This window comes from Podarcis bocagei (genome assembly GCF_964188305.1).
Source record: "Podarcis bocagei genome assembly, chromosome: 14".
Lineage (NCBI taxonomy): Eukaryota > Metazoa > Chordata > Lepidosauria > Squamata > Lacertidae > Podarcis > Podarcis bocagei.
Window position 1 is genome coordinate 11,170,510 of NC_138139.1, and position 22,364 is coordinate 11,192,873.

At 45.1% G+C, this 22,364-nt stretch overlaps 1 protein-coding gene across 5 annotated transcripts in view; it reads left to right on the forward strand.

The window, feature by feature from the left end:
- The window catches only part of MYO5A (myosin VA), a 128,142-nt gene that overhangs the window by 89,835 nt on the left and 15,943 nt on the right, over window positions 1-22,364 (forward strand). For 2 of the 5 annotated variants that reach the window (XM_081169970.1, XM_081169969.1), the window contains exons 26-33: window positions 8,766-8,909; window positions 10,277-10,330; window positions 10,607-10,834; window positions 14,174-14,274; window positions 15,293-15,373; window positions 17,788-17,986; window positions 20,023-20,097; window positions 21,522-21,615. In XM_081169970.1, coding sequence (XP_081026096.1) covers window positions 8,766-8,909; window positions 10,277-10,330; window positions 10,607-10,834; window positions 14,174-14,274; window positions 15,293-15,373; window positions 17,788-17,986; window positions 20,023-20,097; window positions 21,522-21,615 — 976 coding nt within the window. The remainder of the gene's footprint in view (window positions 1-8,765; window positions 8,910-10,276; window positions 10,331-10,606; window positions 10,835-14,173; window positions 14,275-15,292; window positions 15,374-17,787; window positions 17,987-20,022; window positions 20,098-21,521; window positions 21,616-22,364) is intronic. The other 3 variants (XM_081169971.1, XM_081169972.1, XM_081169973.1) reach the window with 3 other exon arrangements.

Here is a 22,364-nt window from a genome sequence, read left to right on the forward strand (position 1 = left end):
GGGTCTGGACTCCACCTGGTACCCCAAATTTACCACTCTGAGAATTCAAGAAATAAATAAGCCAACAAAGCAGGCAACAGAGCATTGCAACTTGAACCAATTAGTGGTTTAAAGCTTTGCAAAACAACATTGAACTAGCATGTTGTTTGGGCATTTTGTTCAGATAGGTGTCTTGACATCACAATATGAGTGAGCCCTTGAAATTTACTGGGATCAAATATTGTAACTTGTAAGGTAGTTTTCCAGTTTAGATGAATTGTCATCTTGGTGATAGGGAGGGAGGGAGAGAACTATTTTTGAAGGGCACATTTTTAATGGCAGCTTGCTCTGCATTTTAAATACTAGAAGGTTTGGGATATTTCCAGAATGATTACTCAGCTATGTTACTGCCTTAGGAAATGAGTATCAGTTATGAATAATTCAAATGTTGCTGCAGCGGCTTGATGATGGTTATATAGCACTAAATGAAAAATATTGGATGCTTATGGATGCATTATATGTTTTATGGTGGTGGAATTCATAAGCTGTTTTGTCTTATTTATTATTTGCTGCATATGGGTTTTAAAACGAGAAAAGGGAACCAAATACTTGCATCGTAGAAGCGCAAACTTGCTGCGTTGGTTCTTGAAGGAGATGCTCCTCCAGCCATTTCTTGGGATAAGATTTCGCTTTCTGCTTGGCATAAGCCCCTATTGTCCCCTCTCTTCCTGAAGAAGCGCTACCTGGCTAGATAACCACCTGACAAGACACACAGGAAGATTTTCTTTCCTTTCCCTCTAATGGCGCTTGAGAACACAATCACTTGAAAGTGGGCAAAGTTTTTAAGGCAATTAATTGGTCCAGAACGCGTCTTGCCTGCTTTGTCAGCTTAGGTACTAGGTATGGTCCAGACAACAAGCACTCTCACAACTCAGCAGAACTCCCTTCCATCCAATAGGCAGCTTTGTGATTGGTGTTATTGGTTCAATCTGTTCTCATACACCTGGGGGAAACTGATACAAAGGCGCTGTGAAGAACCTGTTGTGTCTTTGAAATGCAAGCTGCCTTCCCTACTTCCATGCTGTTCTTCTGTTTGGGTTAGCGGTGGTGACTCTGAGAGCACCCACTAGGAAAGAGGGCAGCTGAGTTTTTCACTCCTCTCTTATGAGTGTGCTGTGCACAGCTTCAGAGTAACAACAAATAACTTCTCAGCCATCCCCATTTCTCAGCCTGTTGCACTATATAGCTAGGGCTCTAGTCAGTACATAGAAAGATGCCTGGTACTGTTGACTTCCTCAACCCGGTGCTCTCCTGATATTTGGGACTACAACTCATGTAATCCTTGGCCATTAGCCATGCAAACTGTGGCTGATGAGAGTTGTAGTCCAAATCAATTGGAGGACTGCAGGCTGAGGAAAAGTGACTGTGGCAGTGATGCTCTAGCCTCCCAGGAACAGGCTTTTCCAAATACCTGCTACTTGATCTCTTTGCACAAAAATGTCAGGAATTGAACCTGGCACTTTTGCCATGGACAGCATGTGCTCTACCATTGACAGCTGTGTGGAAGTATTTTGCTAGATAATAAGCTATAGCTGGAGGGACGTGGGTAGCGCTATGGGTTAAACCACAGAGCCTAGGGCTTGCTGATCAGAAGGTCGGCGGTTCGAATCCCCGCGATGGGGTGAGCTCCCTTTGCTCGGTCCCTGCTCCTGCCAACCTAGCAGTTTGAAAGCACATCAAAGTGCAAGTAGATAAATAGGTACCGCTCCGGCGGGAAGGTAAATGGCATTTCCGTGTGCTGCTCTGGTTTGCCAGAAGCGGCTCAGTCATGCTGGCCACATGACCCGGAAGCTGCACGTCGGCTCCCTCAGCCAATAAAGTGAGATGAACGCTGCAACCCCAGAGTCGTCCGCGACTGGACCTAATGGTCAGGGGTCCCTTAAGCTATAGCTGATGCCTAAAGACCAAGAGGGATGCTGATTTGTTCTGTTTTTCTTGTTTATTTTCTTTTCTCCTGAACTTTGTAGCTTCCTAAGGTAGGGGTGAACCCTTCTGTGCTCCCCAACCATTGTTCTTTGGATGCTAGCTGGAAAAAGGCTAGCTGAGGAACAGGGCACTAGGAGGAGGAATAGGGCATATTTATACCCCACTTTTTAAATTTGCACAGGGGTGGCCAAAGGGAGGGAGTTGCACAGTTCCTGTAGGGAAAGTGAACTGTCAGGGAACTGCCATCAGAGCATCAGGTGGTGGAGGGACTCAGGCAGGATGAAAGAGACTCAACTGCTGAAGCAGGGACCAGCAGGGGGAGGAGTGGGTCTCTGAGGGAATGCGAGCAGGAGGGAGGGCTCAGGGAGGCTTCCAGCGAGAACAGTGGTGAGGTATCGGAGTCTCCCATAGGGAGACCCATACCTCGCAGGAAACTGTCACGCCGTGAGTCCAGGAGACGCGTTTCCGTTAAGGAACTTCTTTGCTGGAAACGCTTCCGCAGACAGCCACTGTCGGACTCTACTAGTGACTAGAGCAGACATGTCTGAGGAGCTCCGTCACACACGGAGGTTTGTGGGGGCGCACAAACTCTGAGGGAGCACGTTTTCACGCACAAGCAGCTAATCAAACCCTCACAGCAGTCCGACAGTCTTTGTACGCTGCTTGTGCAAGAGAAGGCATCATGAGCGAACCAACCGGAACCGGAGGAGCAGGGGCTGGAGCTGGTCCAAGCTTGGAAGATAGATACCGAGCGTTGGAGGTTCAACTGGCCCTGCAGACGGCGAGGCTGGAGGAGAGAAGGGCTCAGGATGCAGACAAGAAGGGGAGAGCCACTCAATTCCCCAGAAAGGTACCAGGATTGGTGCAGAAATTTGGGGGGGACCCCAAGGACTACCATGCTTTTAGGACAGAGATGCAATATGCCCTTAATGTGCAGTTCGATGAGTTCCCTGATGAGGAATCGCGAGTTGCTTTTGTAATTGGGCATCTTGAGAAAGGGGCTAGAGACTGGGTTCGACCCCTAATGGCAACGCACAATGACATACTAAAGGACACAATGAAGTTCTTTCGTGCAATGGATATCATGTTTTCCAGCGATATTGAGGAAGGGGTGGTGCGCAGACAGCTAATGGCTTGTAAGCAGGGGAGTCGATCTGTCCGTGAATATTGGACTGAGTTTACCATGCTGATTCACAGACTGAGTTGGGATTTATCGGCGGCACCCGTTCAAATGCTATTTGAAGAAGGTCTTTCTTCGGGGGTGAAAGACGAGCTGGCACGGAGCCCCAGGGCGGAGTCTATGGATCAGCTGACCAAATCTGCGCTGACCATAGGAGCGCGGCAGGAGGCAAGAGCCTTGGAGAGGCGGGAAGGGAGAGGGGAACGTTGGAAGGAGTTCCGCATTCCAGACATTCCTGAGCCAGCTTTCCCGCCGGCAGAGCCGATGGAAATCGGAACAGCGCGCGCGCGCGCATTTTCAAAAACCAGCGAGGGAGCTAAGAAGGAGGGAAAGGGCCCCCGGAAATGCTATCTCTGCCAACAGCCAGGCCACTTTGCCAGAGTCTGCCCCCAGAGGAAGGAATGGCAAGGGATGGTGGGAGCTGTTGAGGGGGGAGAAGAAGGGGGAGCGGAGCAGGTAAAAGCCAACGCCTGGTTGCCACAATTGGGGCACTGCAGCCAGGCCAAAGAGCAGTGAAAGTGCCCGTGCCAGAAGCTCCTCGACCTGCTCTAGTGATTGAAGTGTCGCTAGAGCTGCAGAATGGGCATCCCCTAAAAATAAAGGCGCTATTGGACTCAGGCAGCTCCTGCAATTTCATGAGCAAGGAGTTTGCTGCTGAACACCAGATACAGACCATCCCTTTAAGCAACCCCCTGCAGGTGACCACGATTGATGGCAGGGAGTTGTTGGGAGGAGGAGTCCGCTTGCAGACTGTCCCAATGATAATGAGGGTGGCAAGGCACACAGAACTGATAGCGTTTAATGTGGCCACCCTGGGAGGCGCTCCCATTATTTTGGGAATGAGCTGGCTAGCTCTACATGATCCGCTGGTTGGCTGGCATCAAAGAGTGGTGTCCTTTGGTTCAGCACATTGCCTAGAACACTGCAAAGGGGAGAAGGGTTCAGTAGGGGCCCAAGCCACCCTAGCAGGGACTGAAGTAATGGGGAAGGTGAAGGTACCACCACAGTATGCAGATCTCAGCGACGTGTTCAGCGAGAAGGAAGCTGACCAACTACCACCTCATAGACCCTTTGATTGTCAGATCAATTTACTCCCGGGAGCACAGCTTCCTGTGGGCAAGTTGTATGCCATGTCAGACAGGGAAATGCAGGAGTTGCGAGGGTTCATTGACAAGAACCTGAAGAGAGGCTTCATCAGAGAGTCCAAAGCAGCAGGGGGGAGCCCAGTGTTCTTTGTGGACAAAAAAAATGCGGACAAGCTGAGACTTGTATGTGATTTTAGGCGGCTGAATGCAGTGACTGAACCGGTGGCGTTCCCTATGCCCAGAATTGATGATTTTTTGACCATGGTGAGGAAGGGAAAGATTTTCACAAAGCTGGATCTAAGGGGGGCGTACAACCTGATACGCATAAGGAAAGGGGATGAATGGAAAACCACCATGTTTACCCCTTTGGGGGCGTTTGAATACCTCGTTATGCCATTTGGATTACAAGCAGGCTCCGCGTGTTTTCAATCTTTTATGAACCACGTGCTGGGCCCTTTGCTCTACAAGAATTGCGTTGCCTTTCTAGATGATGTGTTGGTGTATTCTGAGAATGAGGAGCAACATGTGAGAGACGTCAGAGAAGTGTTGAGCAGACTGCAAGCCAACAGGCTGTGGGTCAAACTGGAGAAGTGTCGGTTCCATACCAAGGAGGTGGAATTCCTGGGGTACCGCCTGTCAGACAAGGGATTGGCCATGGATCCCGGCAAGGTACAGGCAGTGCTGGAATGGAAAACACCCAAAACCAAGAAGGATGTGCAGAGGTTCCTAGGGTTTGGAAACTTTTATCGTAAGTTCATCCGCAACTTCGCCCATCTGACAGCGCCCATCACTGACTGTCTCAGCAGTAAGAAGAAGTTTGTATGGACGGCGGAGGCGGAGCGAGTGTTTGAGGAACTGAAAAGGGCCTTCGCCTCTGAAGAACAACTTCTGCATGTGGATTTACGAAAGAAGCTAAGGGTTGAAACAGACGCATCTGACAGAGCCATAGGGGCGGTGCTTCTTCTGCAGCCGGGGAAGGAGGAGTCGGAGTGGCGTCCGTGTGCCTTCTTCTCGCGGAAGCTGAACAAATCCGAGAGGAACTACACGGTGTACGACCGAGAACTGCTTGCTATTCATGAGGCGTTCCGGAGATGGAGGCATCTGCTAGTTGGTGCACAACATAAAGTGCAAGTGTGAACGGACCATAAAAATCTAGAGTACTGGAGAACGGCGCGAGTGCTCAACCAAAGGCAGTTGAGATGGGCCCAAGAGTTCTCCAAATTTAACTTTGAGATTTGTTATGTGCCAGGCCCAGAGAATGTTAGGGCGGACGCTCTCTCACGCAAACCTGAATATTTGGAGGGGGAGGGAGCACCCGAAGAAACCCATATCATTCCAGAGGACCGCTGGGTGTGTGGGGCGACTTTGGTGGGGCAAAGGGAATTGGTAGAGGGTACGGTGCAGGATGCATACGCCCAGGGGAAACTCAGGGATCTCAGAGGGGAGGAAGACAAACCCGGTGGTTTTGAGGAGAGAAATGGGGCATTGTATTATAAGGGAGCGTTATATATACCTGAAGGGGAATTGAGGGAGAAAGTACTCAAGCAGCTGCACGATAGCCCCACAGCAGGGCACTTTGGGCAACACAAAACCATGTGGCTGGTTACCAGGGAATTTTGGTGGCCCAAGGTCAGGGAAGATGTGCGGGAGTATGTGAGAGGGTGTGAACAATGCCAAAGAGCCAAGGGGGAGAGGCAGGCGCCGGCTGGTTTATTAGAACCACTGCCCACACCTGAGAGACCGTGGGAAGCAGTGGCAATAGATTTCATGACTGATCTGCCAAGGTCTAGAGGGAAAACAGCCATCATGGTTGTAGTAGACCTGTTAACTAAAATGGCCCACTTCATAGCCTGCTCACATGCGGTTACAGCAGAAGAAACCGCCAAATTGTTTGTAGAGAATGTGTTTAGGTTGCATGGCGCCCCCTTGAGGGTGGTTTCAGACCGAGGGAAACAATTTACTTCCAGGTTCTGGAGGAAGCTCATGAGCTTACTGCATGTAGAGGTTAATTTCTCGACGGCCCGTCATCCTGAAACCAACGGGCAGGCGGAAAGAGCAAATGGGGTTCTCCAACAATATTTGAGGTGTTATGTTAATGACAGAGAGAATGATTGGGTGGAGAAGCTGGCGTTGGCAGAATTTGCCTACAACAATGCAGAGAACGTGTCCACGGGGATGAGCCCCTTTTTGGCTAATCACGGGTGCCATCCCAGAGCCTTCCCAGGGGGGGAGGGGGAGAACTGGAGCGTTCCAGCTGCGGAACAGTTCGTGGAAGAAATGGAAGCGATCCATCGCCAGCTCCAACTCAACTTAAACAGGGCTAAGGAGGAATATAAGAGGCAAGCAGACAAAAACAGAAGGGAAGGTGAATGCATCAGGGTGGGGGACCAGGTGTGGCTGTCAACCCAAGGGTTGCCATTCAAAGGAGGTTGTAAGAAATTAAGACCCAAAAGGCTGGGTCCGTTTGAAGTCATACAGCAGGTCAATCCAGTGGCTTTCAGGCTCCGGTTACCGAACCACATGAAGCTGCACCCAGTTTTTCACAGGTCGTTGCTGTCACCGTATAGAGGAGACAGTGAGGGGAGGGTCACTAGGGGACCAGCAATGGAGGAGAAGGAACACAGCTACCATGTAGCGGAGATCCTCGATTCCAGGTGGAAGGGAGATCAAGTAGAGTATTTGGTAATGTGGGAAGGGGAACCGGAGTCGGAAAACACCTGGGTTAGGGCAGAGGATGTCAATGACGAGGTTTTAATAGAGACTTTTCATCAGAGGTTCCCACGTAAACCTCAGCCGGTAGCGAGGTTCCGAAGGGAATACTTTGCCACCACCGACGAGGAAGAGGAGTTGGAGGGGTTCCCAGATTCTGAAGAGGAGGAGGATTCAGCTGGCCAGGACGACGATCGATGGAGAGAATTGTTCGAGACGTCAGAAGATGAGGAAGATTCGTTTCGGGGTTTTAGCCCTTCACCTCCCAGGGGGGAGGAATTGGGAGGGGGTGAGGGGGGCCCTGGAGGGGAGGTGGATGTCAGGGAACTGCCATCAGAGCATCAGGTGGTGGAGGGACTCAGGCAGGATGAAAGAGACTCAACTGCTGAAGCAGGGACCAGCAGGGGGAGGAGTGGGTCTCTGAGGGAATGCGAGCAGGAGGGAGGGCTCAGGGAGGCTTCCAGCGAGAACAGTGGTGAGGTATCGGAGTCTCCCATAGGGAGACCCATACCTCGCAGGAAACTGTCACGCCGTGAGTCCAGGAGACGCGTTTCCGTTAAGGAACTTCTTTGCTGGAAACGCTTCCGCAGACAGCCACTGTCGGACTCTACTAGTGACTAGAGCAGACATGTCTGAGGAGCTCCGTCACACACGGAGGTTTGTGGGGGCGCACAAACTCTGAGGGAGCACGTTTTCACGCACAAGCAGCTAATCAAACCCTCACATGAACCTTAAGCTTTTCTCCATTTTCTTCAAACTTGAGAAGACATACTGTATCATACTGAAAAAAATACATTGAGGACTGTTTAAATTTGTGTGGAGACCAGTCCTCTGTGCCATAGTTTCCCCTTCAACATAAAGTATATTTCATATCCTAAGTGGTCTGCCATGTGTTGAGTAGTGTGCGATGGGCTGTTGTGTCTTCTAATTAACTGATATCACTAGGGTATGAAAGCAATTGGTTATATGACCACTCCTTTGTGTTTTTGATAGGCCACACACAAATGCAGAGATGAGCACATGCTGTCTTTGAATATCCAACCAAGTCATGCATTTCTGGGTATACGGAAATAATTCCAATTGCTTTCACATTTCACCGTGCTAGGTTATCTAATAGTAGATCCAAGTTTTTAAGCAATGGTGTTTATCTCACTGCTCTTTGGTTACAGAAACTTACTGTGCTTATTATTTTCTTTGAAACTAACTGCAAACCTACTCTTTTTTCCCTCCTTCCCTTCCCTTTCAAACAAATAAGAAGGAAAGGTATGATTGGTCATAGACCTTAAACCTTCTAGTTAGTTACTAGTTTTCTGCCTTTAAGGCTTTAGGATAGATGCTTTTTTATATTAGATTTATTTATCAAAATGACTTTTTAAAGTTGTGATTTCAAAAATAACATTGGGAAAATTCTGGATGCCAGTAAATAGCTCTCCTAATCAAGTAACCTTTATATACCTCTAGTCATTGCTTCCCTCCCATCCCTGCTTCTAAGAGACAGTCTGCATGTTAACATGCTCAATTGGGATCAGCTTGGAAAAGCATCCCCATGGCATTGCCTTCATGTGGTGTGGTTCTTCCATTTTGCATGGACCATTTCCCTACCAATTCCTTGTCCAGGGCAACAGCTGATGCTGTTGGAGAAACTCTTCATGCCAGGTGAAAGAACCATGCCCCACACTTTATGCTTTTGTTACGAAGGAACCATCAGCTTTCCAGCTTTCTCCTCAGGATGATAGCTAATGTGCAGACTGTCCCCGCCCCCCAAAAAATCTCCCTTTTTGTAAGTTGGAAACATTCTGACTTGCCCACGATTTCCCTTGAATCAGGAGCCAAGCGAGAAGAAAGCACCTCTGGACATGTCTCTATTCCTTAAATTACAAAAACGGGTTACAGAGCTGGAGCAGGAAAAGCAATCCTTGCAGGATGAGCTGGACAAGAAAGAGGAACAAGCTCTCCGAACCAAGGTCAAGGTAAAGACCAAAATGGTTTGGCTTTGTTTATAATATTTGTTGTTGTTGTTTAGTCGTTTAGTCGTGTCCGGCTCTTCGTGACCCCATGGACCAGAGCACGCCAGGCACTCCTGTCTTCCACTGCCTCCCGCAGTTTGGTCAAACTCATGCTGGTCGCTTCGAGAACACCGTCCAACCATCTCATCCTCTGTCGTCCCCTTCTCCTTGTGCCCTCCATCTTTCCCAACATCAGGGTCTTTTCCAGGGAATCTTCTCTTCTCATGAGGTGGCCAAAGCTATCCTTAAATACTGGTGAAATTTGGGGTCTTATTCCAGCAATGGTGTCCTGGTAAAAAGGCTGAAGAGCTATGCTTGTCAGAATGCAAGAGGGACATACCTGAGGCAAGATGCAGGCTGTAACGCCTGAGTGCTTCTCTGGCTTTCCCATGTGGTGTCTTTGAGAGCCAGTGTGGTGTAGTGGTTAGGAGCGGTACACTCGTAGTCTGGTGAACCGGGTTCGCGTCTACACTCCTCCACATGCAGTTGCTGGGTGACCTTGGGCCAGTCATACTTCTCTGAAGTCTCTCAGCCTCACTCACCTCACAGAGTGTTTGTTGTGGGGGAGGAAGGGAAAGGAGAATGTTAGCCGCTTTGAGACTCCTTAGAGTAGTGATAAAGTGGGATATCAAATCCAAGCTCCTCCTCCTCCTCCTCCTCTTCTTCTTCTTCTTCTTCTTCTTCTTCTTCTTCTTCTTCTTCTTCTTTATTGTGTCAAAAGGCAGCAGTTGTGTGCTCCTTAATTCTGCATTGTGTTGATTGATTAATTGGTGTTGGAGGCTCAGAGGGTATCCTTGTTTTTAAGGACATTTTGCTTCCATGAGTAACTCCTGTGAACCTTAAAAAATGATTTGTTCCTGAATCTTCCTCTTACTTTAATTTTACATTACATTAATCAGCTAAACTGTCCATTTGGGGGGGCATTTTTAAGCATGGGAGCCACAGTGTAGTGTTTGGGGATATGCAAATTGGACTGTGGCTTGTCTTTACAGTGCCATTGTAGAGCGCTATTGAACTTAGCAGAACTTGGTTCTGCCCATATAATGCATAGGATTGCACTGTTAGAGAGGGTTTTTTTCAAAGCTGGAGAACTTCCACTACAGACCAGATCCTGATCCTATTATGTGTGATTTTAATTGCCTCAGCTGTGAATATTTATGAACTATAAAAGCAATATAAATATCAGATACACCAATAACATTGTATCACACGCACTCCCCAAAAAGTTTGTAAAATTAATCATTCTGTTCTTCCTGCTAATTTTCTGTTTTGCAGATGTAGCTGGTTCTGGCTAAAGGATAAAACTTTATTTCTGTGTTTTGTTTCCCCAGGAGGAAGAAAGGCCTCAGATGAGAGGTGCAGAGTTAGAGTACGAATCACTTAAGGTAATTCTGGATTTTTTAAAGTGACCCAATCCTATACATTACCCTAAAACAGCCATAATTAAAAGAGCATATTACAATAGTATTTACAGAGGATTTTGTGTGTTCACAAAGTTTCACAAACGCCATATAGTACAGTAATCATTACCAGAACACCGTAAGAGAGGCTAGCTCATGATCAGTGAAGACTTTCCCCCCAAGCCCCACTCCAAACCTTTCTAATTTGCATTGCTGGTGAATGAGAGAGCAACTGTTTGTGTTCCTCCCCCTTTGCTTCAGCGCCAAGAGCTTGAATCCGAGAATAAGAAACTCAAGAATGAGTTGAACGAGTTGAGGAAGGCCCTGATGGAAAAGAGCGCTCCTAACGTCACAGCCCCCGGTTCCCCAGCGTATAGGGTCCTCTTGGATCAGATGACCTCTGTCAGCGAGGAGCTGGAAGTACGTAAGGAGGAGGTCCTCATTCTGAGGTCTCAGCTCATGAGTCAGAAGGAGGCAATTCAGCCTAAGGTAAATAGTGGAAAGAAAAATTGGACAACATGAATTTTGATGAGAGAGCAGTTTGCTTAAGCAATGCAGCTTTTTCTCTCCCCAGCAGAATCCATTATTGACTTGAGTGTGCATCTGGATGCTGCCATGGAGAGGGGGAAATCTGACCCCACCATCTCCTGCAACACCACTGGCTGCATGTGAGGTGCACCAGCTTTGAAAGGAAATCACACAATAGTCTCCTGCACTGTTGGAATACCCTCAGTGCTGTTGAAAAAACATGATGTAAATAACATGGAATAACGGGGGTGGGGAAGCTGTAGCGCCCACCAGATGTTGTTCTACTGCAACTCCCTACTGCAACTTAGCCAGCATGACCAATGGTCAGGGATGATGTGGGCTGCAATGCAGCAACACATGGAAGGCCTTGGCTCCCTTTCCCTGGTTTTGTAACGATAGATGCAGTTAAAATATGATTGTCACCAATAATGGCAGCATAACTAGCCAGCAGTATAGGCAAGAAGCTTGATTTGTTTGGAAAGTTGAACATATCCTAGAGAAGTGTCTGGGAGCCTCCATTAATACCATCTAGCAGATACCACTTGCACAGCAGGAATCGGATATACAGCACATAGTTGAAGAGAAGATGTGTACCTCCCATGTATGATGTACAGTGGAACCTCGGGTTGCGAACGTGATCCGTGCGGGAGGCACGTTCACAACCCGCAGCATCGCGTCTGCACACACGCGGGTTGCGATTCGGCGCTTCTGCACATGCGCAAAGTGCAATTTAGCAGTTCTGCACATGTGCGAGCGCTGAAACCCGGAAGTAACCCATTCCAGTACTTTTGGGTTCGGCGCAGTGCGCAACCCAAAAACACGTAACCTGCAGCGTCTGTAACCCAAGGTACCACTGTAATGTGTTGTGATGGTGCTGTGCGTGAATGATTGTATGTCTGTAGGTTTGATTTGCATAATCTCTTTTTTGAGGAGGAAGAGTTGTTTAAATCAGGTTCATGCAGGTGTGGACGTATGTGTAGTTACCCTCTCACACACTACTGATTCTCTCTCTCTCTCTCTCTCTCTCTCTCTCTCTCTCTCTCTCTCTGTGTGTGTGTGAGAGAGAGAGAGAGAGAGAGAGACACATCCTCCCCAGGAGGAGAGAGATCCAATTTGCAAATCTATTCATTGTAATTTGGACCTGCCAGTGGAACTCTCTATGAACAGAGCAGTCTGTTTCAAAGTGATACTGGAACCAACTGGCAAGTCTTCTGGTGGTATACGCACGAGTTCATACAGGAGACTTGAAAATAAAAAGGGAAACTGGTGATTTTAATGAGAACAAATCTGAGTAACTAGGTTTGTTTGTTCCTTTCCCTGCTTGCAAATGGTTTACCAGGATGACAAGGTAACCTGATTTTCTTCTTGTTTGTTTGTTAAAAACATTTATGTACCATGCTTCATTTAAAAAATAATGATTCAGGGCAGGGTACCAGAAAATATCAGAACAAAGGTACCGCTGGTATACCTTTCCCGGGAAAATCAGAGGCTCACTATGTCAGGTTCCTATTGGAAGACCGGACAAATGCTAGAACATTAGCAGTGGCAAAGTTTTTATCGGTGGTTGCAAGAACCAATGATCCCTATCTTTAAGTCTGAACAAAATGCTTGTTTAACCTGGAGGTAGGCTGTCTGAATTGTCCATTGGTTTGTAACGATTTGTTGGGTCTCTGGACCGTAATAAAGATTGATTGATTGATTGACATTAAAATCCAAAATTACAATACATTAAAAAAGCAACAACCATCCAAGAAATGGTCAGTTTATTTTAAATGCTAGAATATTCACTGAACACAGCATGTAACTGGTTGATGTGCTTAAGCAATAACAGAGTTGACCTGTGTGTAAATGACACATATTGTTTTAATGTGCATTCTTCATATTATAAAAGTGAATTTTTTGACTTCTTATATGACCAAGGATCTCTGAGAAATGGATCTCCATAAGAAGGTGCAGGCTTCTTCATGGGTCTCACAATCAGCCTGGTTTCTTGCATTTTGGCTGGGCAACAGCAGTGTTGCTTTTATTGAGTCCTTAAATTTTTTTATTCATACACCTCCTTCCAGGAGCTCAAGGTAGCCTGTCTGCCCTATACCCATTTTATACCTGCAATAAACTTATGAGGTAGCTTAGGCCAGGAGAAACAGAATGAGTGTCCCAGGATCATTTGATGACCTTCAAAACTGCATGAGAATTTGAAGTTGGCAGTACTACTCCAATACGCACTATATAAACTGCCCGAGGAATTTCTATGGTGTGAGAAAAATAAATAATAATCACTAAACCGTTAGAGCATAAGAAAAGTCTTGCTGCATCAGGCAAAAGGCCCATATTATTCAGCATTCTGTTCCCACAGTGGTCAACCTGATGTCTCTAGGAAGCCTAAAAGCAGGACAGAAGCGCCAATGGCATTCTCTTTGCAACTGCGATTCAGAGGCATGACACCTCCATTACTGGAAGTGGTACACAGCTATCATATTTAGCAGCCATTGATAGCCACATGACCTTGCCTAATTGCCTTCTGAATATGTCCAATTTAGCAGCCATCGGTACATCCTGTGGCAGCAAATTCCACCAGTTTTATGTATGCATGGCATGAAGAACACCAGTATGTGTACAGGCCACACACAGTCTTCCCACAAAAAAACTCTTTAAATAGAAAGACTACCAAGGAAAGAAAGAGAACCTACTCAGTTGACGCTGACACAAAACCCCACATCCGCACTATACAAAAGAATAGAAGCCTCACCACACCACCCCTTCTTCCCCAACCTTGTGTTGTTGTTTAGTCGTTTAGTCGTGTCCGACTCTTCGTGACCCCATGGACCAGAGCACGCCAGGCACTCCTGTCTTCCACTGCCTCCCGCAGTTTGGCCAAACTCATGCTGGTAGCTTCAAGAACACTGTCCAACCATCTCGTCCTCTGTCATCCCATTCTCCTTGTGCCCTCCATCTTTCCCAACATCAGGGTCTTTTCCAGTGAGTCTTCTCTTCTCATGAGGTGGCCAAAGTATTGGAGCCTCCGCTTCAGGATCTGTCCTTCCAGTGAGCACTCAGGGCTGATTTCCTTCAGAATGGATAGGTTTGATCTTCTTGCAGTCCATAAGTCCCCAACCTTATACTGTACTTATACTGTCTCGCAACTAATGTAACTGATCTGTAAGAAAGACTGTACAACCTGAAAAAAGAGACAAGGCATGTACTTTTGTAAACCAAGAAAATCTTAAATAATTCTTTTTTTAAAAAAAGACTCTTCAGGTAATCTATTTTGTGCAACTGCTTTCTGTTAATTCTTTCCAGAACACCATGACAGACTCCACAATCCTTTTAGAGGATGTACATAAGATGAAGGACAAAGGAGAGATAGCCCAGGCGTATATTGGTCTGAAGGAGACAAACAGGTATGTGTGCATTTACATTGTGCATCTATTTTGTACAGTTTGCTTCTTCCCTTGGCTGTAAATAAAACAGAATATCAATAATAATAATAATAATTAACTGCTCGGTGCTACTTGTGCAGTGGTTCTAATTTGCATTAGCAGAGTAGAAGTTGTTTTTTCTGGTTTAAGGAATTTGGAACAATGCTATCTTATCTGAATATATCCTGCTAACTTAATTTTCTCAGGCAAGTTGTCACATATACTTCCATTAACTTAGGCTGCAGTTCTATACACGGGTGCAAGGTCTGTAGAACTCACTGGGGTGCTATTGTGTGTGCCTCTTGAATTATGTGGATAATCAGAGGAGCATTCAACCACAAGTTCCATATATACTAATGTTAGCCAGAATTGTGATTGTGAAAGTTCAAAAGGTTACTGATAAGCCTAACAAGAAAGAGTTTAGTTAGGAATCTATGGAAGCAGTTGACTTTGAAGCTGACAGTAAAGTTATGAACATATGGGGAGTATAAAGAAAGATTAAATAATTGCAGGCCAGTTGTGAAATATATAAGAAAAGAGCTTGGAATGGCTGGGAAATATTTGTTATCTATATATTTATATTTAGGCATATTTTTGTCATACGTTTTCTTTTATGTGATTTCAATATTTGGAATTTATTAGGAGCTTGAAGATGAAATGATTAAAGAAAGAATAATAAAACATTTAAAAAATGAACCCACTGGGACTGACTTCTGTGTTCTCATGTATAGAATTGCACTGTTAGACTACAATCTTATGCACATTTAATGTAGGCATAAGCCCCACAGAACTTAGTGGGGCTTGCTTCCGAGCAAACATGCATAGGGTTGCACCGCTGAAAAGTTTAGAATTGCAGTTGTGGAGATGAAGGTTCCCCCTTTTTAATAACACTTACTCAGCTTGCGTTGTCCTTTTAATTAGCATGCTACACCATCACCATCATGTATCCCTTTTTGTGTTTTTTGCATTTAAAAACAAAACAAAACAATTTGCTTGGAAGATCATCTCTTCAGGACTATCATATGCTGAATGAGGACGGAGAGCTGTGGCTGGTATATGAAGGGCTAAAACAAGCCAACAGGTTATAAGACTTCTCAGGACGGACCTTCTTGCGTTCTCTCTCTCGTGTTACTAACATGCTGTGGACCTGCTTTTGCAATGCTGTTTCTTATAGTCATTTAACAAGACTGAATCCAAATGGGTTTATTAAAACAAGGGAAGAATGGAACCCCCCAAGGCTGGCACTTCAAATCAGTCTCAGCGTTTGCAAGTGGCATGGTGGGGCGTTAGCTGGGCCCCACAATCTGGTAGAGGTCCACTATTGACCAGTTATATCCCAGATTTGCTGCGGTGGAAGTTCTGAATCATAAAAAGAAAGATGCAGGTGTGTCTGAGCTATAAATAATAAGACTTAGGACTTCTGCATATAGCAGGAGAGGGCTTGTAGTGATGGTAGCTGATTCTCCTTCTTAGCCAGTGAGCTCAGCTCGTCCACCCTCTCCCTGTGACAGCAAGGAAAAGAGAAGGAGGAGCCACTGTTGGTCATCTATCTGCTTCCTGCTGATTTTTGTTTTCTTGTGTGGAAACATGGTGGCTAAAGGACGAGAACCCAGCTCTCAGAGAGCCCCCCAAATCCTGGAGCCTGTTAAAAATGTCTAAAAGCCATATTATTACATACACTGTCAAACCGCCCCGCCAACAAAAGACTTAATAGTTCAGCACAAAATAGTTACCATGGTCTGAAATAGGCAGAGCGAAACACATAAAAATTAAAGGCATTCTGTATATGTTATTTTCCTGTTCTAACTCATGGTGAATAAGGGAGACACTAGCAGATACCAAATAAAGAAAACAGCCATTTTTAAAAGCTGTACAGTGGTGCTCTGCAAGACGAATGCCTCGCAAGACGAAAAACTCGCTAGACGAAAGAGTTTTCCGTTTTTTGAGTTGATCTGCAAGACGAATTTCCCTATGGGCTTGCTTCGCAAGACAAAACGTCTTGCGAGTTCTTGCGAGTTTGTTTCCTTTTTCTTAAAGCCGCTAAGCCGTTAATAGCCGCTAAACCGCTAATAGCTGTGCTTCGCAAGACACCACTGTAATGACATCAAGTGTGCATGACTGTCAGGTGCACCCACTCATTTGAAAGGCATCTTGCTTTTTAAAAAACCTTCCTTGAGCACCCACTTATCAGTTTGCTCTGAATTTAGTTACTTTAGCATTTAAATGACAAGAGTGGTTCATTGTACACTTTTACCAAACAAGTTAACCAACATAGGTTTCTTTTGTTTTTTATTACAAATGCTATTTTAACCAGTGTCTTTTCTTTTCTTGTGCTAACAAAACACTAAACATTAACTACTGTGTTTGTAAGTCTGCTAGACGCTAACTTGCGAGTAGTTACCATGCTTCAGAGTAAGCGAGGGAAGAGGTGGCCCTGTAGCTTTTGTTTCTTTTGTCCGTGTTCTAGAAGCGAAAGGTTCTAGAGCAAGGGGCAGAGAAATGAAAGGTAAATTATTCATATTTACCTTTTATGTGCTTGGTCAATGTAGCTGTTAGCTGGTCTGCTTAGGTCTATTTAAACCCTGAAAGTGTGTCTGATGGAGCCGCTCAGCTTGAGGTATGTGCTCATTTGTAGAAGATGCAATTTTAGCATTAATTTCAGTACTCCAGCGCCCCCCATTCATTTCCTCTGTTCCTTCCCTCCTATAATTCACAAGCAGCAAATGAATTATTTGTTCGCATTCCCAAGCCCACACAGTGAATCAGCAGCACAGTCAGCATGATACTTTATTGCTTCCATCCGTATCCCTCTAGCAATACCTTTACTACATTCTTTTAGTTTTTTTGGGTGGGATACTTCAGCTTCTTTCTGAGCAGCATAAATAAGACTTCCTCCTTTATGGCGTTGTTATGTGCCTTCACTTAAATACATCATGATTGGCATGTCTTTTTGAGGTTGCAAGGGCGTTTATGGATTGATTAACAAAACCTTGAGTCATAGGAACCATAGACAGCCCGAGATACCGCTTGCCCGAGGCAGAAAATCCAAATGCCTCTCCACCCCTTTCCCAGAGGTGGTAAAATATAATGTTAAACTAAATATTCTTGCCCTTGCAAATGGTGCCCAAAAATCTCTTGCCTGAAATGGTACAGGCTTTGTAATTATGTATAATAGAGATCCTTTAAACAAATAGGAAGCCAAGGCATTATAAACCCAAGTCAATTTTAATTTTGCTATACATCTCATTGTTAGGCAAATGGGATTTTGGTCCAAATCACCTAAATGGGTTTAAAGAGTACTCTCTGGTTTTCTTTCTTTCTCCATATAAATGGGCTGGGCAGCGATATGTACACTTGAGCTTTGATGACAGTATTTAGACCTTTGGTGACCATCTTCAACACAGATTCTAAAAAAGTGTTTTCCTTCTTCCTCCTCATCTGCCCCTTTTCTCTCTGCCTCCCCGACATGCCCTTTGTTTTTCTGTGGCTTTGTAGGCTACTGGAATCTCAACTGCAGTCTCAGAAGAGGAGCCATGACAATGAACTGGAAGCCCTCCGTGGAGAGATTCAGAGTTTGAAGGAGGAGAACAATCGCCAGCAGCAGTTGTTAGCGCAGAACCTGCAGCTGCCCCCAGAAGCCCGTATAGAAGCTAGCCTACAACATGAGATCACCCGCTTGACTAATGAAAACCTAGTAAGTCAAATCTTAATAAACTGTGTGTGTGTTGAGAAGTCATTGCAAGCATGTGTGCAATAGGTTTTGAAGACAGCGACTGCCTCCAGAGCAAGATTCAATGTCTTGATTCTTCAGGTCTTCAGAAGGAGGGAGGAAGTGGCTTTTCTTGCTTTGGCGACTTACTTATGTTCTTCCAAGGATGGTGAATAAAACTTGATGAGATTCTCTCTGCTTTTGGAAGTCTTAAGGCAGGGAGAAGATGAGGGATTCCAGTTCTCATCAGTCTCAGACAGGATGTCTAATAGAGGGCCACAGGTTCCCCAGCCCTGCCTAGGGGCATTTTTAGACTATTGAGCGGGTTGGAGGGGGGCAACATTCCAGATTCCCAATTTTCTTGAGTGCAACACATGCTTAAAGGTAAAGGGACCCCTGACCATTAGGTCCAGTCGTGGCTGACTCTGGGGTTGCGGCGCTCATCTCGCTTTATTGGTCGAGGGAGCCGGCATACAGATTCCGGGTCATGTGGCCAGCATGACTAAGCTGCTTCTGGCGAACCAGAGCAGCACACGGAAATGCCGTTTACCTTCCCGTCGGTGTGGTACCTATTTATCTACTTGCACTTTGATGTGCTTTCGAACTGCTAGGTTGGCAGGAGCAGGGACCGAGCAATGGGAGCTCACCCCGTTGCGGGGATTCGAACCGCCGACCTTCTGATCGGCAAGTCCTAGGCTCTGTGGTTTAACCCACAGCGCTTACAAAGTTATAAAAGGAAGGTCCCTTTGATCACTGTATTCATGACCCCTGAATAGGTTCCCTATCATCCAGATGCTACTGGTTAGTCCTGAAGCTATTGCAGTACTTCTGCAGAATAGCCAAATAATCTTAGTGATGTGGCCAGCTGCACGAAAAACATCAAGCCTTTTTCAAGTCCCATCTTGTAGGCTTCCACCTTCCGTTGCTGCTACTTCATTTATTATAGGAACTTGGGGAAGAGGTGTGTTTTCAGGGATTGGAAAGCCAAACTTTGGCCAGTATTTTAGCAGGAGATTAGTCCATCCAGTCAAGAACTCCAGCTGGCCCGGTGCTTGTCCCTCCTCCATACAGACCCAATGCCAAGCTATGGTAGGTGTGTTGTATTCTCCTCTGGAGACAATTCTCTTCCTCAGCAAGCTTCCCATATCTAGCTTTAGAGTATTGGCATTCTTGCATTTCCACAACATCAAGTTTTCCTGCTGGTGCTTCATGAAGATTAACCCCATAATAACCAGTATTCATTATCATTCTTCAAACTCTGCCATTGTCTGTAGCATTGTTTATCATATAGCCTAACTTCTTAGACAGCTTAATTTCAGTTGTACATGCCAATGCCATGCTGCAAGGGCTACATTCTTTAATGTGCCTGCTGAAAGAAACTTTTAAAAAACCATACTTTTATTGATTTTCAAAGGAACAACTAAGACAGTTTATATAACTGTCCATCCTTCTGAGGACAATCCAAGGCAATCAGATAGATGAAAAGTGGAAACTAAACAGCTTGTAGCTTCGGCATTTGAACAGAAGCACATAGTTTCTGATGTTGCCCCAAATGTGTAAACCACCTAGAAGGGGGATTAGTCCTTCCAGCCTTCATTTTTTTCAGAAGAGTCCCCATTTTCCTTTTCATCTTTTTCTATGGTATGACGTGAGAACTGACCACCATGACCCAGCTGGGTTTAAATATTCCTGACAGTACCCATTCTGAGGGTAGTAATCACTGAATGTTGTTGAGGCATTTTTATTTTCCGCCTGCTTGTGAGGTATATATTTTTAAAACCATATTTTTCCGGGGGTTTTATAGTAATAAATGGACCATAAAACTTCCCTCCCCTCTGTTGTGTGCATCTTAAAGGCTGTGACTTTTGCATCCTGGTCTGTAGGGAGATTGGCGCTGTTTTAATAGCTTAAGTCTGTCTCAAAATCAATGTCGCTGAACTTGCCTTTTCTTCTGAAGTTTGTTGACATGCTAGCACCTTTAAAGAATGGGAAGAACCTATACTTTATACCTGTTTTTTCAGTATTGTGAGGAGTTATATGCAGATGATCCCATGAAGTATCAGTCGTACCGGATTTCACTTTACAAACGGATGATTGTATGTACTGTGTACATTGTGCCAACTCTCTTTCTTTGTTTGCTACTCTGGAGCACTAACTGAAGAGCTGGCTGCCTTGTCCACTGTTGAAGGAAATCCTTTTCAGAAAACTTCATCAATGTCGTTCCTCTCCCAAGAGCTTTCTGTTGTGTCATTTGTGTCAGCGTCTTTGTTACTAATATGAACACAGCAGCATGACTGAAGCAGACTCTCTTAGATGTATACTTTGCTTTCTGAAAAAGAGATTCCAGATTTGCTCTTAGATAAGCATTTAGATCAGGCGAAGGCAAACTCGGCCCCTCCAGATGTTTTGGGACTACAACTCCCATCATCCCTAGCTATCAGGGCCAGTGGTCAGGGATGATGGGAATTGTAGTCTCAAAACATCTGGAGGGCCGAGTTTGCCTATGCCTGATTTAGATGGCATCCCTCAATATTAAAACGGATATCTAGTGGTACCAAAAACATTGGGGGAATTGTTGGGGAGGCTGTGCAATAATATTTGTAATTTAAATTATTAGTAGAGGGTGGCGTTAAAATGCAGTTTGAAGAATGATATACTTCAGTCTCCCAGCTTTGCAAAAATTGGTTCAAATGTTGTTGGGGTCCCCCACTCTGCTCTTTTGGTTCTACCCAGAGTGGGAGGGGGCTTCAGACTTCCCACTCTTTCCTCAAGTCTCCTCTGTATGTCTAAAAAGTAATAAGTGGTTGTGGAATCTCCACAAGCCTGAAATAGACATGACAATAGAACAGAGTTGGAAAACCTATGGCCTTCTGTGGAGGCCAACTTACATCATCCCTGACCATTGGCCATAGTGGCTGGGAGATGGGAGTCCCAGGTCACATGCATGGCATATGTTCAAATCACATTAATACCACTTGTCATGGCTTCTCACAAAGAACTTAGAAAATTGGCTGTAGATACAGTGGTACCTCGGTTTACGAACTTAATCCGTTCCAGAAGTCCATTCTTAAACCAAAGCCCTTCTTAAACGGAGGCGCACTTTTCCTAATGAGGCCTCACGCTGCTGGTGCCCTTCTATCATTCGGCTTCTGTTCGTAGACCAAGGTAAAGTTCGCTAACCAGAACACTACTTCCAGATTTGCGGAGTTCGTATACCGAATAGTTCGTAAACAAGGCTGATCTTAAACCGAGGTACCACTGTATATTGATAGCCGTAAAATGTGCCTGCAGAAGAATTCTGTGTCTGTCATGCTGCACATGTTTCAACATACTTTATATAATTGTCTTGCTTATGTTCTAGGCAGCGTGCAGGCTTGCAAACTTCAGCCAGATGGCAGCATCGCCTTTCATCTGTGCTCAGCTCCTCTTGTAGCACTAACAGTACTGGTTCTGCTCTGTCTGTCGTTATAGACACCACTTTTAAGTACCTAATCCTTCCCTCTCAACTTTTATTGCTTAGGATTTGATGGAGCAGCTTGAAAAACAGGACAAGATTGTTCGCAAACTGAAAAAGCAGCTTAAAGTCTATGCAAAAAAGATTGATGAACTCGAAGGTACGGTATCTGTGTGTTGTCAAACTTTTTCTCTCTTGTCTGGCGGCGCAAATGTTGACCTGTTTTACTATATGAAAGAGGCAATAAGTCTCCAGCTGTTGACAAGTAGATACAATAACTAGAAAAATGTTGAACTTGTGTGTATATGCATATGATAGTATCCCGAAATAGTAATTAATGTGACTATGCTAAGGAAAGGGTATGGATTATCTTGGGATCTGAGTGCAAATGGGTTGAGAGTTGAAATTCATTTCGTTCTGTTTAATAAAGGGCAGTGTTTGACTTTTGCCAAGAGCAAGTACTTCAAACAAGAACAGCTGGCTAATAAGAAGGCTCTCATTTCTTTTGAAATATGAGAATGTGGTGCCTCAGAATCTATAGTAATATTTTTTGCTTATGGATTCCTCCCTCCTCCCTCCCTACGATGGCCATCTCAGAAAAGACTTTGTTTGTTTGTTTGTTTGGACTCTTACCCACCTTTTAGCACAAAGTCCCAGAGTGGGTTACGGCAATAAAATACACAATTATATAAGAAATGAAACAGCTACAGCCTTAAAACAAGTGAGATAACAATTAAACATATGAAAATAATAGAAACATTTAAAAACAAACCCACAGTTAAAAGCAGCCGTGATATGGATGCAGACCAGGATAAATATATCCACTTAGAAGGTTTGTTGAAAGAGGGAGGTGCCAGAAAGACAACAGAGATGGCGCCTTCCTACTATGTAACAGGAGGGAATTTCCAA